Below are 25,880 nucleotides of genomic sequence, written 5' to 3'. Positions count from 1 at the left end.
CATAACTGGAATGTTGAACCTTGAGTAGAAAACAAAAGATTTTGTGATAATGGATTTTTGAATTTCTAGTGAGCAAGCTAGACAGAGAAGAGAGAGCGAAAGACGGTCATCTGAGGTCACCAAGTGACCCTTGTGATACTGATAGAAATCTGCTCCACCGACTGAAGAGGAGACTAACTGAGAGGACACTTTGCCCGCAGCAGTTTCCCGAGGTAGATGTGTATTGTCTGGTTCTGAATTGTTCGCAGTTCCAGTTCAATCATCTGTGTTTTGTAACAAACATCCTATCCAGCCAACCTCCTATTCGTTTTCCATTGAGTAACTATAGAAAGTGTCTCTTGAAAGGGAAAGAAAGGAAATGTCTCTCGGAAGGTAATTCTTCATCCTCACAAATCCTGAGCAGGAGTAGAGAGATGGACTATTAAATCCATTAGCATTATGTAATAGATGACTGTGTTTAATTATCACCAGGGAGGGAGGGTTCATTCTTGACCACATCCAGCAGAGCAGTGTGTAATCTTACATTTTCTTGAGGTCAAACTAGAAGTAACTTATTGAATTATGGAAGAGCAAAAAATGTAAGTTCCATTTTCCTAATTACAGTATAACATAATCCTAATAATATAACCATGGATAATTCAATCATGAGAAGAGTAGTACGTTTTTACAAGAGGCACTGAGGCACTGAGATTCTTCATCATGTAAAACAAAATGAATCAATATTTTCATCTCTGTACATTGGCTACAATGGAATCCTGCCATGTTGCTCCAGTCTAACTTAAATCTCTGTAAATAACAATGCATCAGCTTTCCTTCAGCTTGTGTGAATGTGATACAATAAAATATAAACAAATGTGCCACAAAACAGTGTCTGTGCTTGTGTGCTTGTTTGTGTGTGTGTGTCTGTGTGTGTGTGTGTGTGTGTGTGTGTGTGTGTGTGAGAGAGAGAGAGATCCTTCATGGCAAGCCATTTCACATTTCAAAACGGAATTAATTCAACAATTTAGCATAGTCTCGTGAATAGCAAAGACATATTTTTGGTGTTTTTCTCTGGTTGCTGTTCGATGCCCTCATCGACTGATTTTCATTCTTTAATGATTACCCTATAAGGATAAGATGGTGCTAGATGAAGTAGTAATAGGATTACAGCAAGAGGCATAAAACAACTGTGAAGCATCAGCAATATAGGAAGTCCTATTGGCTTTTGAGATTTCACCCGAATGTTTGCTCAGTGAATCTTAACTTGGAATCAACTTCGTTCCACAGTTAGTTTCCACTGACTTCAAGTTGTCTGATGAAGCAGTTGAGGTAGAAGCGGATGCAATCTCTGCACCCTCCTCTTGTTGTTTTTTCCCTTCAGAGTTAAGGCTTGCCGCCAAGGGCATGTCACTGCCATCAGGATGCTTTTCTGATGAGGTAGACCCTGTAAACCAGACAGGTAATGATAACTCCATTACATAGATGTTTGTGGAAATCGTCTACAGCTACACCATCCTCCTCCTCCCTCAGCAGGCCTGGCTTTGTGCCTCACAGGCCTGAACAGCCTCACCAAATGGCACCAAATTAATGCCAACCCTGCAGTTACAAGGATTAAGTTGAAACCACAGTTGGCAATACTATAGTACAGAGAAACACGTTTGAACTGCATTTAAATTTAGTTGGTTGCTCTTTATTTAACCACTTGATTAAACTCTAATAAATCCCATCAAAATTCTTTTAAAAAATAAAGAAAAGAAGAAAGGTGTGAGCAAGAATGGCGTTATTGTTTTATGATATTGCCCTGACATTCTCAGCCTATACACTCAAATTACATTTTGATGTAATTTGCTCAAGTGAATGTTCTGAAACCCAAGAACAGATTCCAGACTTTGAGGGCGCCATGAAAGTGGCGAGACAGAATCCAAGCACTGTAGGACCGCTATATTTCCTCTTACAAAGAACACCACTGTTTTTCTCTCCACTGCAGCTCATACATCCAGTCTATATAACTGGCAGAGTTCCACCTCGCTGACCACACCTACAGGTACAAGTGGAGGAGGGGCCAAGTTAAGAGATATGGCATTCTTGGTAAAATACCTGGCAACATTATGGCAGTAACCACTCATAAACAATCACTACTAGCACCACACTTAGTCTTTCTTCTGCCTGAACCACTTCCAGAGGCATTACAGTGCAGTATGGTCATGTTAAATCTCTCTGGGCGTGGGATGCAGACAAACCTTTTGAGAAATTGCAATAGGTCACAGTATGTTAAATGGAAGTTTTACATCCTTTAATAAATCATCATTTGATAAATTACAATCTTAATTGCAACCATCACAAAAATACATTTTGATAAAATGGATTTGTAGAAAGGATTTACTTAATTACATCAAATCAACTGTGAAAGGAAGACGCTTGGTACAGCTACAGTATGACTAATGAGTTAATGGCAACTATAGCTGCACCGAGCTGTTATTGGCATAAAAAAAACAAATATTGGGCCCAGATCTTATTTTTTAGTTGAAAATATCCCAGAGAACAGCTTGTAAACTGAAATACCCTTTTGGCAAAACTGGCAACCAATAGGTGTACAATATAGCTTCACTCATCTGCTTCAGAGGCTACAATATGACCTGTGAATAGTAAATCCACCTATGTATTCCTCACCAAAATAGTCACTGAATGTGTTGAAAATGAAAATGATGGATCCTTAAACTGTAACTTGTCTGACTCTACATCTTTTGTGAACAGGTTTGTATTTAGACATCGATTTAACAAATAACACTCTCGACAATATATATTATAGTGACAAAAACACATGATGCAGAATAAAAGACAAAAATAAAACATCTTTACAAAATAAATCCTTACACTCTTTGCAAAAAAGTGCTTCATGAGCTACCAGTTGTCTCATCTCTCGTTTTTTAGTACACACGGTTAAAAATATTGACCATTAAGTGATCTGATTTGATCTCAGATGAAAGGATCTGCATTCTTTGATTCAAATTTTAACCTGCATTCCCACAAACAACACATTATGCACACAAAATGCACCAGTCAATATGGGAACGTTAAATCTGCTGCTATGAGGCTTGGTTTATACAGCACCAGGCCTTCACAGGTTAACACTGTGTGCCCGCACATCGAAGACATTCTGCCTGGAAGCAGATTTCACACAAAGTTATCGTCATGACTGAGTCTACACCTGGTAGTGACACTATTCAAATAAAAGTTATGAGGGAACAGCACTGTAGGTAGTTAGAAACATTGGAGTCTTTCCTAATATAAAAATGATGGTCTTGGCTTAGTATGAAAACTCTAAACTTACAGTAACAAGACATAACGTCAACACTAAGCCGACTTCAACTAAAACAGTCATGCGAGAAAGAAGCATTTCAAGTTCGATTTGATTACAATAGAAACAATTTTGACACTTCATTAGAATCAGCGTGGCTTAAATTTCCTCTTTGATAGAATAAATAATTGTCCTTCGTTTCCGATGTAAGGCCTACATGCCCCAGTCCTTAGAATAAGACATCTTCATGCTCTATCATAAGCTGCACTACTAGTTTCTGCTGCCTCATGTCGTTCAGCGTTGCCAAGGCATTCTGTTCCGGCGGCTGCATTAGTGTTGGCCCAAAGACAATCCCCAGGTTTTCAGCATTCATTAAATTGTCCTTTTCAAACATTGTCACCCTGTAAAAGACAAGAGAATAACCAGAGTCTGTAAGGCGATACGAATCAAGCAAAGTACAAAAACCCTCAAATGTTTTCAAACATTCGAAAAATGTCTGCTTTTCTTGTTGGGTTGGTTCGCCTCAGGAGTGTTAAATGAAAAGAATGAACCGAACCATTACATTTTTCCTTGTGAACTGACCTCTTGAGGTGTGCCATCAGGTAGCGCAGGGTCTCATAGTGCGCTGGAGGGAGCTGCAGCAGACCCTCATGGATGGCCTCCAGTCTGGATTCAGCATTTGGAATCTCTACAAGACACAATAAGTAACACAGTTAGTATCAGGATACCGCAGAGAAGCAACAAAGTAACGGCAGCGAATGGTGCAGAGTTGATGCGCTCTTACTTGCAGCTTGAATAAATTTTGAGTACAAGTCAAATGTAATGACTGGAATGGGCAGGTCTCTCAAGTAGAGCTTCAAAGCACCAGCAATGATGTTGATGTCTGCATAGACATCGGCGCTGATGTCGGCCTTTTCACCATCTGTCGATGAGAAATAGAAAACGTGTGACTGGCATGTAATTTTGTTTTATAACTGAAAAGCTGGATTTCACTGTATAACTCTGTAACTATATTGTTTCTTTACAAGTACTACACACATTTTAAACAATAGATCTAACCATTAAATTGCACTTGCACTTTATGGACTGTTTTATGGTCTACCCACAGTGCTTTCCCATCATAGTTTCTTATAATATAGTATACTTTCATCATCATTTATTTTATGTCTTATATGTCTTGAGCTCTGCATTTTTTAAAATTCCAATGTGGTTGTCCACAAATAGTAAATAGACTTCTCAACTTCTCAACAACTCACAAAATCATATGCAGTATTGTCCTTGACTGCTGCAATCCTGTTGCAATGTGCTTTTTATTTAAACTTGTGAACCTACGAACCCAAAGACCCAGACCCCGGGGCAAAGAAAGCTAACTTTAACAAACCTCGGTCAAAGGAAAGCCTCACATCCTCCACGTGCTCTGAGAAGCCAGACACTCGGTACAGACCCTCAGACTTCAGACCTGCAAGCAAAAAATTGGGGAGCTTGTCTTAGTTTTTCAGCTTGTTTTTCTCTTACACTACATTCTATATAAATAGATGTAAAACAAAAAGGAATGGCTCTAGGGAAACAAATCAATCAACAATCACTGCTTTTATTCTAGCAAACAGAGGCCAAATACACATACAAATAGTACAGTGACATTTCTCATCATTGCAAAAGGAGGAATAGCAGAATACTTGAATGTTTGAATTGAGCATTTACTAACTAAATTGCATATTTTTATTGCTCTGAAAGCAAAAAAAAAGTAGCAACTGATGATTTGTGTTTTACCTCTCAGCTCTATCTCTCGAATACACATGTCCACCACCATGGGCCGTGTTGTGTTATGAGCTTTGACGAGCGTGGTGAGGTCACAGCTGAACACTTTCTTTATCCTGCGCAGGTCCGGCTGGCAGTCGCTGGGAACCAGTTTGGAGCACTGCTTGTGTACATTCAGCCCGCAATCTAGCATTACACGTGTGTGTGTGAGGGAGAGAAAGAGGGAGAGAGAGAGAGAGAGAGAGAGATAAGCCTCGGACTGATGATAACACAGCCATCACAGCCAGCTTAAGACAGCAATTTGAAAAGGCTTGCCAGAGACAGTGATAAACTGCACTGTCAGACAGCACAGCCGCAGCTTAGCCTGGCTGTCTCAGTGCACTGCGCCAAGGGTGGATAACAGGGAACATGGCTCTGGCGGGGGCGGGTGTTACTGTTGTAGTTTTAGTCACATCGAGGGTGCTGGACAGCTGGCGAGAGCGGAGTGTGTGAGAGTGCCTACTTGTGTGGCAGGCAGCGCTGCCCCGTGATAAAGATAGAGCAGGCAAACAGGGGAGATGCTGCAGGAATGAAGGCTTTGAGAAGCGGGTGTCTGACTCAAACAGAGCATCCAGCTGAATCGTTCATCACACAGACTTGGCATTTTTACTGCCTGAGCCACGTTAATGTTGGTCTGCTGATTGGGGTCCTCATTCTCAGTCAGCGCTGCCAGAGAGAGTGTGGCAGGAGATAAGACAACATAGAGGATAGACAGCGAGCCAGAGAGGACAAAGAAGTCTCTCCTGTTTTCCCATAGCACATGAGGTATCTGATGATACCAATGCTTGCCTGAGGCTTATCAGCATAGCGAATGCCTGAACAACAAACACTCTGTTTAGGGAGAACGCGAGTTCTCAACGGGCATGGCAGTGTCAGAATTGTATGTGCGCAATGAAAGAATCTTGTGACCAATGAAAACTTGAAATCCCCAGTGAAACTGTGATATGCGATCAATCAGTTAGTTCTGTTGCTATATTCGGTCAACAATCAGATTTTGACCAGTGCTTTATCATACTTCTAAAGCACTCAGTCATTTTATTTGATGTATGTAAGTTTTAGTGATTTCTTTGTTGTTTTTATGGTGTATGGTGTCTGAGATGCTCTATAACCTCCTTAACTTTGTGTATAAAAAGTTAGCATATCTTTAATCATGTCATACCATGATGCTGAACTTGTGGCAGAGAAGCATAACTTGAAATGAATGGTACAAATGATGTCAACATACTGCATCACATGTCAGGCCTTTGCAGCTAAAAGGGAAAAACTAGTTAAAAAAGGGAAATAGGAAATAGCAGACATGTAACATCTATTTTCTTTTATTTCAGTGTCACTGCAATTCAATATTATTGAGGGGAAGAGAGTGCAAAAAGACCGGTAGCAGTTTCAGTTCTAGGTATATAATATGTCTTTGCCTGACTGGGTTCTTCTCAAGGATGTGCTTTGATAAGTTCTGGCATCAGTTTATAGGCTGTTACTGACAGGAGGAGCTCAACTAGTTTGTCACAGGTGTCACAGAAGAATGTTAAAGGACCGTAAAAAGGGACCTGGGATTAGGACTAATTCACATGGAACAAACCATTTTCATATTATGCAGTTGAAACATCCATGACAGGACAGTGTTAGTCATAGATCATACATTTCTTGCATAATCCATGACCTGTGTGATAGTCCAAGCAGACGGATCATGTGCAGTAAAAGCAGTTTTGAGGTTGAGGATGAGGATGGTTACCTGAGCAGCGGACACCCTGGGCGATGAGGCCCCACATGAAGTTGGCACAGTACTCGCACCAGTGTGGCCCTCGGAACGTGTGTACCTGGGGTTAGAGCAAATATGGTTATACACAGGCACAAAGACACTGTCCTTAACACACTGAAAGCATTGCAAGTCATTGCTATGTCCAGTCAAAGCAGGAGAACCTCACTTTAGATGGGTTGGATAGAGATTACCCTCTGATCCCAGGCTACAGTGGATGGGACCCCCAGCCAAATGTGGGTATTTGTATATACAAGGCAGATTAAGGGATTTACAATAATGTGTCTGGCATCTGTTCCTGGGCAGTTGGATACATACAAACATGCCCACAAGCAAGCCGACAAGTCAAAATAACAGATGCACACATGCTGTACACTCTCAAAATCCGGATACACAGGTACATGGGGACACATCCACACACATACACACACACAGACACACACACACACACTTTCATTAGGATATAGGAGACTGATGAGTGAAGAGGGCAGACAACAGGTGGCGAGTGGATAGTTTTTGTTCTTTTTCAAAGGGGAAGCGTACAAAAAGCTGGGGGCCTTTTTAACCTGCAGGTTAACTGAAACCCAAGATACAATTACAAGAATGTTTAGGTGCCCAGAGGCAAAGTATCCCTGTGCCTTAAATTCTCTTTTGTATATTTACAGCACAATAACTCTATTCCACTTTGCACTATGTACTATGCACTTACACTATGTCACTGAGAGCAGACAATTGATTGTAAAATACTTTACAACCGTATAACTGTTTTTACATAATCAACAGCGTCAGACAAAAAGGAGTCTAAGAGCTGGAAAATCAATGATGATCAATGTGTTGTGCTGTTAATGGGTTGGGTGTATTCATTAGACACGCTCAATGCATATGGGTGACAGCTGTATGTGTTCTCATGACAAGATAAAAACACACTATGCTCTCTGGGACAAGCACACAGTTAAACTGTTCACAAAAACCCATCTGTAAAAGCCCCTTTTCTGGAGATTGTTTTAACATTTCAGATAGTCCTGTGAGAACTAATGGAAAACTGTGTTGAAATTGTATTATTTCCTGAGGGAAAAGAAATTCAAACGAAGGTGTGAACACAGTGCCTTTAAAGCCGTCAAACGTCTCTCCTGGCCTTCACAACATCCTTTGAGTTACATAAACAGCCGCTCACCTTGAAGTTGTGTATTTTCTCATAGGAGCACTGCTTCTCCGGGCTGTCTTTCAAGGCACTCCGCCGGACCAGAGGGGAGGAGATCTGTGGACAGGAGGCCAACAGTTTAATAGGCTTCCACAGAAGTGTTCCCTTGCTCCCCAGTTTGACTCCCAGAGCCAAAGCCAGCAGCTCCTGACGCTTCCTCTCCTGTCTTTTAGCCTTGTGGGTTATCAGCTCCGCTCCTAAACCTCCTCGGCTGTCTTCTACTTCCATGGCCGTCTGGTCGGGCTCCCACAGGCTCTCCATCTCCTCTGGGGAAAGGTGCGGAGGGGAGACCAGAGTGCTGTGCAGCAGACGCTGCCGGCAACAGCCAAGCACAGACACGGCAGCTACACTCCACTCCCCTCTGACCCAGGAGGGAGACTGATGACAGCCAGGACGGGGGTGGCTCTGCATCTGATCTGAGTCCAGCGGCAGGAGCGAGCAGCAGGAGCAGGGGGGGAGCGGGACTGGTAGTGGGCGGCCCGAGGGCAGGAGTGTGCCTCACACAATGGCCCTCTTTCACACACCCAGAAAGGGAAGAGAAAGAACAGGGTCCCTGGTGGGGAGGGGCCAGGAGGGAGGCGGGGTGCTGTCAGGACCGCTTCACACAGCTCAACAGCTCTCTAAAGCAGGATCAATGGTCCAGACACCCTCTCTATAGCACAGAGCACACTCCCATTAGCACGTTGCCTTCCGGACACACTCCACTTCACTTAACTGGAGATAATACTCAACTGCCAGCAGTCCTCAGTCAGCACCAGGTCTCCTACACGGGTCACTCTGCTGTTAACGTCTGCTCAAAGCCAGACCCAGATTCTTTGGCCTGCCGGAGCCACGGCTGTGTCCTCTTAAATCTACTAGATGTTGACCTCCAGCTATGTCAGTCTGCTGGTGGAATTCCCCACACTGCCGTACAGACTGGAGCCTGCAGACACTCCGACTGCAGACTACTCCCGCCAATCACTCTGCTGTCAGACCACCAGCAGAACCAGACCATCTACTGGGATTGGGAGGGATTACCGCCATAATCCTTAGTCAGGGCATAATCCCGCAGTGCCCAAATCCAAGTAAAATCCCATGGGGAGCTCATTTGCAGGGCTGTAGCCACATATTTTGCCAGCGGGGGGCTGTTGCCGTGTCCATGCTGCATTTGTCCCTATTAGCTCTGCTTGTAAACATCAAGTCAGCAGCACTAAAAGGGTTTCTGCTCATCTAGTTAATCAACAAACTCTGAACCGAGGGAAAATAGACACTGACAACACTGCAAACTATACATGCGACATCATACTGCATGTCAGATAAGAAATACCTGCAATATATTATGTCTAACTATCGGACAAAAACTGCAAAACTGCAGATAACAAAGCCTGAAAATGGAAAGACATATGTAACATTTGATGAAGAATACAGGAGAGAAAATGAGTCACAAAGTAGGGAAACTGTTGCTTGAAATAACGAGAAAAGTTCACAAAGCAAGTAAGCGTTGGATTTGTGATAATGAAAGGATGATAAAGAGCAATGACAGTAGAGTGCTGGAACGGAATTCTGGGGGAGAGCAAAAGACCCAAAGGGCAACTGCAAAGCTGAGATAAAATGAGAGGACTGGCAGCTTACAGGCCTGATAGACACAGAAGCTGAGTTAAAAAATTGCTTTGGGCCTTTTGGGTACCAGCCACCTCTCAACAATATAGGAACTGCTGTCTGAGAGCAACAGTTAACCAAGTGATGGCTGAGGGAGTGACAGGACAGGTGAGGACATTTGTCATTGTGGTCGACATCCTCTGAAAGGACCTTCACATGCCATACCATACCAGCTCCACAGCTAAATCAGAGGAGACGGATGAGGAATAGGCCACTGAGAGATATTTTAGCCTTCTGAGGGAGGAGAAAAGGGAAGGGGGTTGAGAGAATGTGTGACAGACATAAAGAGAGGGGAGGGAGAGGAGGGTTGTGCTCTTTGTCCCTAGGCAGATGGCTTCTTGTCTCTTAAAGAAGAGCTGGGAAGAAAGGACACAAAAGGTGGTCAGACTACAAGCCCTGCTTTCTTTTCAATGGCCTGGCTCTTTTATTCCCACAAAGCTCTGTGAGCGCACAGCTGAGCGGACTCTGTTGTGAGTGCTTGGAATCATGGGAAAACAGCACAAGTCTTTCAGTGGGCACTGACACAGTAAGAACAGCAGGACAGCACTACGCACATCTCCCAAACAAAACAACCCTAACAACATCTACAGCAAACAGAAAAATAGACTTTCTGTGAAGGGTACAGTAGTGAGAGAATATTGTGCATTATTCAAAACTGGAAGTGACAGCCCCTTTGTGAAATGTTTTCAATAGGAACACTGAGAACGGATCTGTCTTCTGAGGCTGAAAATAAATAATCACTTCTAAAAGTCTGCTATTGGAAATGTATGCTTACAACGCTGTGAGAGCAGCATTTTTGCATTTTACAACTGAAAGACTTGAATAGCTGTTGAGTATTTTTGCATGTTTACTGCAGGAAGCTCCAGGGAGAGGGACAGATAATTATCCAACAAACAATCATTTCTTTAAAAAAATCCAGGTTATGCAGCCGGGCCAGGCTAATTGATGATTCATCACATTCTTGTATCCTGAGCCCCGCCGAGATCAAACCAGTGTGGCGAGTGTGAGGTTTGGCCACTGAGGCACTTCCAGCACACACAATAAGGGGAGGCATGTGAAAAGACAAGGAAACACAGGAGGTTGTTATACGGGTTGAGTCAAGCACCTCTCACATCTTCTAGGAGAATTTCACTCATACAAGCCTTTGCACTCACGGCAATACGGAGGTATCAACCTGACACCAAGTAAATACATGTGAAAGCTGACTATACAGTGAAGCTACTGTGCCTCTGACGCCTGAGGGTGTGGTTGTGTAATTGGTAAACATGAAGTTCTAAGAGAAACCACAGCTTCAGGCCATTGGACCCAGTCTCCACTTCTTAGCACATAATGTTAGTGAGGACAGAAATACTGAACTCTGTTTTTTTTTCCTTTCTTTGGAAGTGACTGGCAGGTGTTTTTCAAACACTGCCTGGCAAAGGCTGCCATCATCAGAGCTGTCACTGACTCAGATTCTCATGTATAATGCTTGGCAGTTGAAGTGAAGTCAGTTTTACAAAAGCACACAGATAACTGACAATCTGACATTTAACTAGAGCCATGCTCCAGATTTTTACTTGCCACAGGGAGCTTACTGTAGTTTGCAGTCCATGAAATCCCAGTGTCGTTGCTGCAAACAAACAGTGAGCAACACTGATTTCCACTATTTGACAAAGCTTAGAACTGTGTGTGTTAAGCAAATGTAGGTTAGTCTGCATGTCTTAGGGCACTAATGAGAGCAGGTCTCTGCTCCTTGGCCTCTTCCTAGAGGTTGTTAGTGGCATGTGAAGTACTAAGCTCATTTGGAATCTCCAAGAGTCCACAGACTACTGACCAAGGGCCATTAGGTCCAAAATGCCTGCATTAATTTTTCAAGTCACAAAGACCAGATTGAAGACCAATGATGATAACACTGCGGTAACCGATGCTCCTGCTGACAGAACTGTCATGTCTCTGTCACTGACTGACTGTCAAGCTGACAAACTATCAGCTGGCATGTTGAAGACACAATATCCTCAAAGCAATAAATCTTTTCTTCAAGCTGAGAGACACATAAAGGGTACAACTTATGAAAGACATTTTCTCCGAAGAAGAAAAGGCTAAGAAAACATTAGCATCTATTAATAATAAGAGCTTTGTGAATCTAAATTCCAGCATCAGGCAAGAGAGAGGGGAAGCAATTGTAGTTTAGATTGCCACCTAGTGGAGGGATAGTTATGTTTCTTCTCCAGACAGAAAACAGACATACACGTTCCTCACTGGTAAATCACGATCATTCAACAACAGCTCATCAGAACAAATGACTACAATGTGCAATTTGTCTCACCCAAGATCAGTGTCTGATACGCATGGCAGGCAGAGCAAAGTCCCAGTCCCCTTGGTCATCATTACCTTTCAGAGGAGGCAATGAAGCATGGCAGAAGCGAACACACCCAGGGGCTGCAGGGATAATGTACCTCGCTCTCACTCCCAGGAGAAAGTATCCTCTCCAGAAGCACGCTAATCTTACTGTAGATATGAATGTTTCGTAATAGGGAAGTGGATTGAAATCATGTTAATATGTCAAAGGGCTAATACTATTTTGCATGTATTGGAATGTTAATGAATTTGAAGAGTTTTTTGTCCAAATGAGATATCCAGCATTTGAAAAAAGCAACACCTACTCTTGTAAAATTATTAATAGTACCAAATAATTCAAACATATTATGGTCATTTTTAAAGGATAACTGAGGTCCTTGGGTGGCAACATGATAACAATTTTCCAAACCGGTTCCTCTATATTTTAGAGATAATGAATGATGAATTTCAGGCAATATATTTTTTAATTTTTTTATTTCTTTATGTAATAATGGGGGGAAAGTAATAATGGGGAAATGCACATGGAGGTCAGAGACTGGTGGGTGGTCAGTGTCTTGCTCCAGGCCACTTCAGCAGGGCAGATGCTTGCTGACACGGGGGCTTGAACCCAGATCATCCAGTTGAGAGACAGCCTCCCTACTCCCTACGTCACCCTGTTGCCCAAAAAAGTACACTTAAAGTACAAGTCAAACTTGAATGTGGACTCACCCTGTCGTCTCTCTGGAAGGTGACTCTGCGCGGCTCTGTGCGTCCCCGGCTCAGCCTGTGCACCATCTTGTCCTTGAGCAGCGAAGTGTAACCCAGATGCTCGTAGATGGGGTTGGTGGTCATTTTGGCGATGTACTCTGCTGCCTTGGTCTCGATGTAGAGAGTGATGAGGCCATCCGTCACCAGGTCATGCACCGACTCGAACCTCTTCTCCCCCACAAAGTGCTTCCCGTCGTAAAACAATCTGTAGTTCAAGGTCTGGTGCCCAAACCTAGATTGGGATATATAGACATAGAGGGAGGGAGTGAGTGGAGTGAGAGAGTGAGTGACTGACTGACTGACTAAGTGACTGACTGACTGACTGAAAGGACAAGTACAAGTTAGAGGCTGAACGAGCGAGCAGGCTGATGATGAGGCAGACCTTTAAGGGAGTCTGTGCTGCATACTGATGATGTTAGTACCTTAAGGCCAAGGTGTGTGTCCCCGGCTGTCTTTGGCTCTCTCTGATGAGGTAAGCACCCTCTGCTCCCCCCAGCAGCTCATCTGCATATTCTCGAGAGATCATGCCATGGAATCTGTGAAAAACGACATGGTCGCTTTAGCTCCTCTATCCATTTAAATAACTCTCTCAACACACACACATTTACATTTTAGGTGTTAAGCTCGCGCTCTTATTCAGAGCATCTTATCAGAGCTCTCTCACACACACATGCAAATAAATACACAGACATACACACAAATACACACCCATCCACCCACAAGTCTTAAAACCCCTAACCACATCTAATGCTAGACAATTATGATAAAACACACCCACTCTCAGCGCAGGCATATTGGGAAAAGGCATAAAAATAATGACAATAATTAAGTTACACTCACTCTCTGCCGTAATATTTGGGTCTGCTCTCCATCTGTAAAGCAGAGAAGACATATTGGCTGGAGTGATATGATATGAAAGCTCACTTAAATGGCCTTGCCAATTGTTCTTACAGCCTGTGTGAAAGATAAAGGGCTCTACACCACAGGACAGATTATCTCTGTCAGCTACCAAACCACAAAGCCAGCCCACAGAGTGCGGAGGTGGATTAGAGGCAGTACAAAAAAAATCACTGGTGATTGATGGCCAGCTGCAAAGTTTTAATATTTAGTGTGCCACTGTGTCATACTGGGGGTGTATAGTGTATCTGCATTGAAAATCTTGCACAGGGTTTGGGCAAAAACAAAACCCTTTCTAATGGAAATGCCAGCATAAAGACATCCTTCACTGTAATGATATGGGGTGCTTTATCTGGCATGGCTTTGATCAAGTCATCTTGTAAAGGGCACTGTCAGTGCTAAACACTACTAGCATAATGAAGTGAAGTCATTATCCAGGCCCTCTATACAAAAACAGTAGAAAACACCATCTCAGATGCCACAGTAGAAACTCTTAATCTCACTTATGATCATAACTGGTTTATGAAAATGTATTGGCAATATGTCTAACATAATTTTGTGATCTTCAAATTATTGGGTGACCACTTCTGCTTTGCTGAAAGGGGAATTGCTATCCTGGAAAACACTGTTCCCTTCAAAAAAATAAATAAATGGGGTGAACTGGTGGCTCAGCTGGCTGAGGCGCATACCACATAACCGTGACCTGCTGGGTTTAAATAATCCAAAAGACTCTTGTCGCATGTCATCCCTTCTCTGTCAACTGTCCAAATAGTGGAAATGCCAAAAAACATAATAAATCATGAGATGGTGTTCACTCCGAATTGTTATGTTATTAGAATATGCCAGGTAATTTCCCACAGAACCTTCAGACTCCTTCATCATCACAGGACTTGTTTGTGTCTTTGATTTTGGCCATACACTGTAGCCTGTAGCACGCCTGTTAACAGATGTACTGACCTCCTGAGGACACGTGATCCTCTTTGGCCTCGGGGCCTCCTGCTGTAGCTGGTACACTGTTAGAGAAATACATGGATGTTAATGGGGGAAGTTATGTGCATAGCTCAGTGCAAACTGTAAACACGTCAATTACATACATGTTGTAGTTCATTACCAAAAAAACATGCTCAGCACACAATCAAAGAGGAAGTAAACCAAATGATGCAGTGCAGGGGTCATACACAGGACACTGCTGGACACACAGTATGTCTCCACCTCATTGCTTAATCTCCTTAAGTCCAGTTTCTGACATTGCCCCGCCAAGGTACAACAGAGGCCATTAGCTAAGATATGCGTGGCTAACCACTTAGTGGTTTACATGGCAGGAGCCATGTATCTGGAATCCCTTTGTGTGAATGAGGACATATTTCACAGCGGTGGACCTGTTCTACGATGCTCACAGTGAGTGTACATTATTCATTTTGACTGGAACACAGGGATACACAGCCCGACACATGCAGCACAACCAGGCTTACATGGATTAGGCATACTTAAAGTGTTGGGAGAACTCAAAGTAAATCAGTGGAACCAGTGAAAATGGAACTGAGGAATTTGTAGCATGCAGAAAAATCACCACAAGCACCTCAGCAGCCTCATAGAATTATGATATCAGAATCAGTAATTAAATAAAAGAGAAAAGCCAACACACTCAGCCGCTGTTTCCACTGTTTCAATGTCATTTTTCAATCCTGAATTGGATCTCTGTCAGGCCATATAAACAATGGTATACTTCCCTACGCCTACAGTACATACTTCACCAATTCAGGATGGAAATATTATCACAACAGTGGAATCGGCAGCTGTGTGAGGATTTCTTTTACATTTCATGTGTTATCCTCCAGGCATCTAGAACTGGAGCTGTGCAAATTTCTCTATCGTTTGACAAACTGAGAATACTGCCTTGAAACAGTCTCTATATAAAAATCCTGGATTATTAATAGAATAACTTTACTGATTTATAATGCACCCCTCTTTGATACTTCTTCCTAAGGAATTTGGCAGTTCATGACCCTGTGGATGAGGATGGAAGAGTAAAAAACGAAGGGAGTGTCCTCAATACCAATAACTGGGCACAGGACACTGCTGTGCATTCCCTATCGTATGGTACTACAGCATACAAATCGCTGTGTGAGGCTGAGCTTCTTAACCACAGCAGATTCTCCAGGCGGGGGAAGGAAGGCTCCTGACTGTGAATTTTCGTATTTTGTCAGGGTGACTTAAGTCAACCAGCAAGACCTGGACATCTTCCATTCCCATGACATAGTGAGCTCTAAAAATACCTCAGTCAGAGACCAGAGGAGTCAGGAGTAGATCGGAGACATCAGAGATCCAGCATTATTGTAAGATGATGTAATAAAACCATTCCATTAAGACAAAAACATACACAAAAGCTATAAAATATAATGGGTATTAGTGGAGTATTAGTCGAGTAAAACCAGCTGTAACCAATCTAAATGGTCTTCAATATACTCTTCAATATAAATGATTTGTGCTCTGCTCACATTTCTAGCAGATGCAATGCATATAATCTCAACCCAATTCCTCCCTTGTAACACAGCAATCTATAATGAGGTGGGTGTTCTGAAGACCCCGTTTTAGCTGAGCCTCTTTACAGGTAGAAATCTTATTTCCTGGCTGATGGTAACCTATTTTCCTCAGAGATCTGGAATTTGCTGCTTTGTGTATGTGTGCATGTGTGTGTGCGTGCGCGAGTGAGATGTGTGGGTGGGTGTGTTCGTGTATATGTCTGTGTGTGCCTTTTGTGCTTGTGTGTGTGTAGCATTAGCCTTTTGGTACCTGCAGCATATCAAGTTGCATCCCATGCTACAAAACTCAATTCTTCCATGTATAGAAAAAAAGGTATCTATGTTTTTTATAGATCACACATAAATTGTCCATTATTTTGACAAGCACACTACAGGCCAAAGTCAGGGTTAGACATTCCTAATCAGCACATATAATTTAATAGGTACTTACAGTAAGACTTCCATATGGGTGGTTGGTAGTCCTCAGGGTCTGAAAACCATAACAACAAAGAAAATTTCTATTATGAACCGCAGTGTTAATAGACTGTGCCCTGTTTTCTCTCATTAAAATCTCAATTTTTATTCCCTTCCCCGTGGATTGACTGTGAGCCCTTCACCATGGTTATGTCAGTGTTGTTTATTTCCCTGTTATAATTATGCATAGGGCTTCCCACTGTGCAGCTGCCTCTTGAGATGCACCAGTGAATACACTTTTATTCAGTGCCCCTGCTTCAAGGACAATCAATACAGATGTCCGCTTGTTTCACTTACCATCCCATTGGCACACACCAGATCCATATTGCCCACCGGCAAGTTCCCTAAAACATACAACTCTATTCTGAGTGTTAATTGATAAGAATACAAACACACCAAATTAAGTTAAGGAAAGAAAATACAATACTCAACACCCATGGGATGATTTTCCTCTGGGAAAATTTGTTTTTATGATTTTATTGTTAATGTCTGATTAGGTGATTGTGATCACATTCCTGGAATATCTACAGTTATGAGTGGAACCTCTAAATCTGGCATCATGCACACTGACATGTGGTCGAACCTCTGTATCTGATAATTGACAGAGGTGCAGGAAGATTGTGACGTCCTAAAGAGATGTCAATACTTTTTTCATACCCATCCAACAGTGCAAGCTATCCACACATCATCATCCATTTAAACCAGTTTGAAAAGAACAGGAGAGGTGATGAGGCAAACACCTTGTAACAATGTAATAACTTACCAAAATGTAATAAAAAAGTCCCACTAAATGAGTCTAAAGTTTAGTAAAATCTGTTAACGTAATAAATTGCCTGTATGTAATGTAATATTATATGTAATATTGTAATATTATTACATTATCCAGCAATTTATTACATTAACATTATTACATTATATTATTATATACATTATTGCTTCATAAAAGGTGTATTTTAAACTGCTGATGTAATAATAATGTTTATTTATCATGTTACAATTCATAATAATTAGATGACTGCAATGACTTGACTTATTACATTACAATGTTATTATTACCTCATCAGTAAAAAATATGGTACACCCCTTATGAAGTAATAATCCCCTCCTCAAGTAATAATTGTTGGTTAATGTAATGATGTGATGTTTTTACATGATCAGGAAACAGGTTATACTACAATTTTGACCCATATAGAGAAACATTTTATTACATTTTGACAAGTTATTACCTAATTTTTAGTTTAGATTATTAGTTACTACATGTGTCAGTGTGCATTGCACTGTGGGATGGGTTGGAAGGACCAAATGATGTCAGTCAAGGAGACGGCCATCTTTATGCCTGGTCCAGTGGTATAGCTCACATAGGCAGAAGATTTTACATGCCAAATGCACACAATATCTACCATAAGTGCATAGGCTTCCTCAGTCTTTCAGAGGCTTGGTGTAATATCATCAAGGTAAAGGCCACGGGTTGTGTCCCCAATGAATCACAGCACTCCCGTATATCACCCAGCACCTCTGCCAGAAGACTCAATTGACAGGTGGAGTTATCGGCTGCGTGACCAATGAATCACATTGGTCCAGAGGATACACACTCTTCATTTAAAACATTGCTGTCCATTCATCAGCAGATCAGCACCACACCCCGCAGTCTGGAGGGACTGCGTGCAAACCGGACAAAGCACACCTGAGGGGGGAAGGGATGAGGTGGATGGAAACCTATGGGCACTTGTTGGATGTGGGCAGAATGCGATACACTGAATGTGACTCATACATGGCATGAGTGTTAAAGCCTCGTTCTCTTAGTGACTGCAGTGCCAGTCTCTATAGATTCCTGGCCTATTTCAGTCTGTTTGACTGACAGCACTTAAAGGCTGCAGATACACAGTATATTTTCTCCATGCTGCTTTCTCTGCTCGCTGGCAGAGGAAGAAGAGTTTGACAGGAGGCTGATCGTAAAATCATCATGTGAACACACCAATAGCTCATGATTGCTTGTCTTAATGAAGATACATTTACTTCAGCAAGAGTTGAATTTATTACAGAGCAAAGACATTATGTAACTGACTGATAAAAAAGACAATGGTCAAGTGTGATAGCTCAACTGAGAAGGGGATGTTTTAAGGGCAAATGTTCTTACTGTAATGGAACGCCTCCGGAGAAAGTCTGTCTTCACATACGATTGATTAGCCTTCAGGCTCAATTTGCTGATGTGTGGCCAAACTGCCGGAGAAAATGTATTGTCCTCAGAAACACTGGAGCTTTGTCATTGCACCCCTGCACTAGCAACAATCTGAATGATTTATTCTACTGCGGCTTGTTTAAAGAATGTGATTTCATCTGGTTGACTGCCAAATATTCTCTTTTCAATCTGATTCTTTTTAATAACTAATGCCGTCTCAGTCTGGAATTCTGCAGCAGCTTTATCTTGGGGTGGGTCTGGCTCTGATGCAAACACTGGCACACGCTTGCACAAACACACACACATACATGCAAATACATAAAGCTGCACCATGCCTACCCCCTCACAACCAAACACACACACACACACACACATACACACACACATCCAAGCACGAATGCACACACACACACACACACACAAATGCAAAGGACATCAAAAAGAATTTCAAAGTGGCAGTGAGTTTGTGCTATGTCTGTTGATCAGGGGGAATTTGAAATTCTGGAACAGCTGGAGGGCTCTTCCCCCGAAGAGACAGCTATTAATTGTGTTGCCCTCCATTACTCACCAGTCAGAGACATTCGATAAAATAATTACCGGCGGGTGTTTGCTTTGGTGACAAAGAGAATATGTGATGAATAAAGATCAAGCTTGCCTAAGACTTCATCCCTTGAGATAACTTCTGCTCAAGAGTCTGTGCACAAAAAATTCTACTTCAGCACATGAACAGTTGCTTGTGTTGAGGTAGTAATGGCTGAGAGTAGCACAACAAATTTAGAGCATTTGTGACCTACACAGAATTATGCCTGCAATATAATTTTAGTTCATTTTAATGAAAGAGACCAGATGCTACTAGAGAACGTAAACAGTTGGATCCACACATCCAAATACCTGCTGCCTGCAACACACAGTATATGCTTTGAAAGGGAGCCCATGTCATCCTATCCATATGGAGAGCTAGACCAAACAGGAACACATGAAAACACACAAGCACACGCACACGAACACACACATGCACACACACTGAACAGTTCCATTCCGAAATGAAATAATCACCATGCCAAATACCAAACAAACACCAAATAATCTCACAGCCAGTGACAAAGACCTTCTTCACCACCTGGTGTATCAACAAAAGTCCACCTCCCTAGGCTTTGCTACATTTCATTGTTTGATTGGCACTTTTTATTGTTACATTTTCAGGTTGTAAGTTTTAGGTTGTGATCTAGGTTTAACTTGGGTCCCTTGGTTGCCTGGGTGCTACCCAGCAGTTTAGCTAACACTACTTTCTTGTCAATTTAGCCTAGTCTCACCATTTTACAGCTGCAAAGCTGTTTTAACCTAATCTGTCAGCATCAACCTCAGCGTTTAGGTTCAGGTTTATTTTGGGCTTTTTGATTGTTTGGCTTTTGGTGATCAGGTCCCACACAGCAGTTGCCAATGCCACCTGGTCACTGGTTGTCCTGCTTAGCCGCCAGCGCAGCCGCTTGCTTAGCCTAACCTATTAGTGGTCAGTTAGCCTTCAGATTCCATTATTTTCCCAAAATACTCAAAAGGATTGTAGCCAGCCTGACAACCTGTCCAATGACAATTTATTTGAACTGTTTCAATCAGGTTTGAGGTATTTTCATTCTACCAAATCCACACTCATAAAAGTGGTCAATTGCTATTGATTCAGATTCAACCTCAGGGCTATTACTACACAACCTGAGTGCAGCGTTTGATACGGTTGACCATAACATGCTCTTAAATTGTCTTGAAAACTACATTGGTATTAGAGGATGTGCTTTTGTGGGTTATGTCCAATCCATGCATTGGCGCAATGCATTGAAAGAATGCATTGCGCCTTCCACAACAATATGAGTACTGTAATGTGGACTTCGGCGTACCACAAGGCTCTGTTGTGGGCCCATTGCTATTCTGTATGTACATGCTACCTCTCAGTGAATTCATTAAAAATCATTTTCATTGCTACGCTGATGACACTCAACTCTATATGCCCGTTAAACTGAATGACTGCTCCCAATTCCTAAATTTAGAGGCGCTTATCTGAAGTCAAATGATGGATGTCCCTAAACTTCCTGCTCCTCGATGCCAACAAAACAGAGATGTTTAGGTACAGGTAACTGTTTGAAAAAACTACTCTGAATTTTGATACTTCAACAATCTTGGTGTTACATTCAATACTCTCGTTTGAGTCGCACATCAAAGATATTACTAAAAATTCAACCAACATTAACAATGCAGACAGAGAAACCTTAGTGCATTTAACTGTATTGTAAACATTTGTATTGAAGATGTCTAATATACAGTAGATGTCTTTAAATCCAGGCTAAAAACCTATTTAGTTTAATTTGGCCAACCTTAGGTTTGCACAATACCTGTTAATGACTCAGTCTCGTCATTGAGCAATGTTGATCTAGTTAGTTAGCACTAGTGCAGGTTCTTGCCCATGGGAATTTAGTTGGTGTGTCCTATTTTCCCAGTCTATGTGCAGCTGTTCATTCATGTTGGTGCGTGCCTGTATGTGTCTGCTGTGTGTATGGGTGCGTCTCCTATCTCTTTTCATTTCAGGGTTGTGACTGCGGCTGGGGAGCATTGGGATCCGTTGTGGTCCTTGCCTCTGGTGATAGTTGTTGTCCATGGTGACTGAGACGATGCTGAGCATCCCTGTCACCATGTGTTGTTCCTATGATGACCTTGATGATGACAGTAACAATGGTGACCAAGTTGACACTGATGCCCCATTTCAACCAAGCATTCTTATTGTGTTTATTCTGTGTATTTTGTTTATGTTCTGTTGTATTATCAATTTTGTAATCTTTGTTTGCCCACTCTTGGCACATGATATGCCTGTCTATCCTGGAAGGGGGATCCCTCTCTGTGAGAACCTTGCCAAGGTTTCTTTCATTTTTTTTTTCCAAATTTGGTTTCTGTGGGAGTTTTTCCTTATTTTCACTAAGGGTCCAGGTTGTTATTTTCATAATTGTTTCATAATGTGGATGTTGTGAAACCCTTTGAGACTGTAACTGTGATTAATGGCTGTAAATAAACTTGACCATTTTAAAAATTTGACACATACAAAATAATTGATAGCATCAACATTTTAAAGGGTAACTTAATTCCTCCTTGATTGAAACAATTTTACTCAACATTTCATTTTAGTGAAATTTAATGATGAACTACAGTGAGTTTTTTTTCCAAAATGGAGACCAAGCGTTTTGGAATAGAACTCATCGAGTGTACACACGCAGCCACGCACACACACGTACCCTCACACAAGAAACACACACACGCATACACACACACACACACACACACACACACACACACACACACACACACACACCTGACCATCATGTCAGAGGGATGCAGCAGAGCTCCTGCAGGGAGGCCATCTGTGTATTACATTGGTCCAAAACAAGCATTTCAACACAGTCTTAGTCATCCATGGACCAGATAATATGTGACAGGTATGAGAGCCTCTGTGACTGGTGTTTGGTTGTGTACTATTGGGCAGGAGACCCTTAGGGCAGCTGTATGTTCAGTGGTTAACAAGACCAGTAGGTTAGTTTAGAGGAGGGAAAACACTATTTGGTAATTGGATTCTGACCTTGCCCAGTGGCTGCCACTGAGAGAACCCGTTCTTGTAATTAATAATGGATAGACTACTGGCATATGCACAGCCAGCACTGGTTACTTGGGGCACTCTGTGGCTGTAAAGCAGATTATTTCAGTAAGTCACTCAGTATACATGTCACTAATCCAGTTCTAAATGATTCACATGGGAAAGGAACACAAATAGAAGCAGAGGTAATACATGCTGCCTAGGATTTTGGGAGGAACAACAGCATTTGCTAGAAAACACATGTAGGATCCTGCTGAGGAGCAGTGTGTCTCTCACTGTGCAAGACTGTAATACATGGCTGTAATTCTGCCTCCCTGTCCAATTTTGTCATTTCAGGCCTAGGGCAGAAGGCATACTTTCATGCTCTATCCCTCAATTTATTTTCAAAGCTTTATTTCCAGGAGCTGTCTGGCGAATGGCGTACTGGTACAGTACATGTTTCTGTGCCCACTCGTGCCAAGAATGTGTAGGAATCTCCCAGATCTAGAAGAATAGCCACAAATTATCTTTCCAGGGAAAGGAAAAGATTGCAACACATATGTTGCAATCATGTTGCAATATTTTCCTTTCCTTACAGCTTATCTCTTTTTATTTAGCTGTTAGTGCCTAGAACGTAGGGTTATATCAATTATTTTCCTCTATCTCCTGTGTAATAAGGTTGTAGCTAGTAATATTATAGACTATGTGTATCTACAGTGAAGATTTATGAAATGGTTTGCACGCTTACGTCTGTTCCCTTTGGTGTAATATTGTTGCAAGGAGCACAATAAATAAATCAGTAAATAAAATAAATCAGTATTTCCTTCCACAGTGTAATAGCATTCCGTAGTGTAATATCATCCCGACTGATCACTGTTTGCCATCAATGACACTGCGATTATTCACATATTTCCCTTAGTGAACTTGGATGAACTTTATCTCCTCACTTTCCCCTCCAGATACTTCGCAAAGAAAAGCCGCAAAACAAGATTGCTAGATAGACTTATCTTTAGAAGCAGCTGAGATGTCTATACCGAGAGCATTTTGTCAGCAGCCGGAGCAGGGGGACTAATATGGAGCAGAATTTGAGCACGGATTCATTTTGAGTCACATGCCTCATAGACAAGATTATTCAAATGTTGTGTCTGACTGCCAAAAAGCTCTGCATGAAAATAATGATACCCTTGTGACAACCACTCTATCCCTGGCAGCAGCACAGCTTGTAACCTCTGATAATTATATTGAGAGCCCAACAGTAATGACAACCCTCCATGCCACAGAAAGAAAAGACTTTCCTCTTAAAGCAGCAGTGGTCAAACAGTAAATCCACTGCTTTCGGCAACACACACATGAGATAATGCTTTGTGAAGCATGTGGTTTCCGCAGGCTATATCAGCTTGGAACGATTGTCTGTCACTCCCATTGGGCAGTACCTTGGGAAATGTGACTCCGGCTGTGTGGTGTGGTTGGGATGCAGAGGAAAATAAAATAAACACTGCCTGTACTATGCCTTCACCATGTGATAAACCTACGTATAACGTTACCATGCATACATTTGTGAATGCAGTATTCTATTTTGATTTTTAATTTGTTGTTTAGGTGGAAAAAATACCACTACGCATTTTTAAACGGTGACTGTTGATGGTAGAATATTGAGTGGAAACAGAAAACTTAGACCTAAGTGTAAGTCTAGTCTCCCCCTCCCTCTTCTCACACACAATCTCTCTCCCTCTCTCTCTCTCTCTGTCTCTCTCTCTCACTTATGCACACACACACACACACACCCCTCTCTCTGGTTGTTGGTGGGGCTTCCACATCAAACAGCACTGTGGAGTTTGTACTTTATACCCTGGCAAACATGAGCAACGCGCTTTATCAACACAGAATAGAGTATACTGAAGCAGGCATGGAACTGCTGTTTCATTCTGGGTTTGTTTGAACAGCTGCAATCCCATTTTCAGTTCACATTCTGTGGAAACTGTACCCTGAATTTTTTGCAAATATATAATAGGTGCTACTCACATTTTCACAATACCTCATTATTGTCAAATGGAATTTTAAATTTTGTGCATACTGCAGCAGCGTGCACTGTATTATGTCACTAGACCATGAAATAATAGGATAAGTATTTTCTAAATGTCACAACAAGTCCCAGTCTGGGGCTGCATTTTGGAAAATGGTAGACTACTACCTTGAAGCCTGCCAAGTGGAAAGTCAACAAGGAAATGACGGAGATGATTGGCAATCTAATGACAATATCCAAACCAAACCTCATGCAGGCTGCATCTTACAACCTTGTAATCCCTCCACGCACGAAAGGCGTTCACTCCCTCTTAACATTTCCACCGCTGCATCCAGACGCAGTGTAGGGAATTGATGCTTCTCACTTAATCTTTAATCGTTTGATCATGAGTCACTGAAAGCGATTTGAATGTTGTTGTTTTTTTTTGCTAAATGTTGACTGGACACGTGTGAGACGCCGATGAAGATGATGAAAAAATATAAATGAAGAAGAGTAATGCCAGGCAGCCTGTCCTGCGGGTGCATGTGTTGTTTATGGTGAGCAGCACATGCTGGGCGATGGCTATATGGTACAAAGTAGCAAGATAATGAGAAAAGTTTGATTCATGAGCAGGCGCTGCTGCTATGACATAACCATACATTTGCACTTATTAGAAAAACGATAACGCTTTTGAAAACTGAATGAATGATAATAATAATAAGATGTATTATTATTATTATTATTATTATTATTATTATTATTATTATTATTATATTAACTGTATAGCTTCAGTGTATAGTTTCCGTACAGGTTACTTGAACTCTTACCAGAGGAGACAGATGAACCTGAGAGGCTTGAGTTGCTGGATGCTGCCATCCCAGTCGGTTTTACGGCTCGGTTACTCCCGTTCGGTCAAGGTGCGCTCACAGCGGCTCGTCCCCGGCGGAGCTCCCATTTCACTCACGTCCTGCGCGTCCCTCTCTGCTCTACCTCCACACTACCGTACCGGTGACTATTTCATGTCTCGCCTCGCCTCAAGCACGCCGCGACCCGTTTCTCTGATTCCTCCGATTCCTCTTTCCCTCGCTTCCCTGTGCGCCGCGCAGGAGCCTAAGCTGCCGCATATAGGTGCTATCGCCACTGTAGGGATAAAAATAGTCAGGCAACCTACACGAACATTACCGTGAACTTCTGCTCGTGCTCCCCGGCTGCGTTTCTCCGAGCCATTCCCCCAGACAGAAGCGACATAGAGGCTACACGTCTAGATTTGTTATGCCATGCAGAAATGAAAAGCACTTCGGCTGTAGTATGGTTTCCATGTGCCACTTTAAGGATTGTAATAAACACACTACACTGCAGCGTAGACGCGCCTTCTTAAAGTGAAAGTTTGGAGGCAGGCTAGACCGCGGGTTCCCAAAGTAGGGTACGGGGACCCACCGTGGCCTTTGG

General features: G+C 42.2%; 1 protein-coding gene across 2 annotated transcripts; it reads right to left on the bottom strand.

Annotated features, from left to right (window-relative positions):
* Window positions 1–2,276: 2,276 nt before the first annotated feature.
* Window positions 2,277–25,745, bottom strand: chn2 (chimerin 2). 2 transcript variants are annotated; one of them, XM_071900446.2, is made up of 13 exons: window positions 25,259–25,745; window positions 16,621–16,659; window positions 14,605–14,660; window positions 13,591–13,622; window positions 13,173–13,286; window positions 12,712–12,982; window positions 8,002–8,085; window positions 6,804–6,888; window positions 5,048–5,221; window positions 4,659–4,736; window positions 4,062–4,199; window positions 3,860–3,965; window positions 2,277–3,678 (listed from the first exon to the last, which is right to left on the bottom strand). In XM_071900446.2, the coding sequence occupies exons 1-13, from the start codon at window positions 25,305–25,307 to the stop codon at window positions 3,507–3,509; spliced, it is 1,398 nt and encodes a 465-aa protein (XP_071756547.1). In that variant the 5' UTR covers window positions 25,308–25,745; the 3' UTR covers window positions 2,277–3,506. The 2 variants fall into 2 exon arrangements, with proteins under 2 accessions (XP_071756547.1, XP_071756548.1); XM_071900447.2 differs by lacking the exons at window positions 13,591–13,622; window positions 16,621–16,659; window positions 25,259–25,745 and having other exon boundaries at window positions 14,605–14,639.
* Window positions 25,746–25,880: the final 135 nt, after the last annotated feature.

This window comes from Centroberyx gerrardi, chromosome 12, assembly GCF_048128805.1.
Source record: "Centroberyx gerrardi isolate f3 chromosome 12, fCenGer3.hap1.cur.20231027, whole genome shotgun sequence".
NCBI lineage: Eukaryota > Metazoa > Chordata > Actinopteri > Beryciformes > Berycidae > Centroberyx > Centroberyx gerrardi.
Note: the sequence above shows the minus strand (reverse complement) of the source record. Positions and strands in the feature narration are given on the sequence as shown.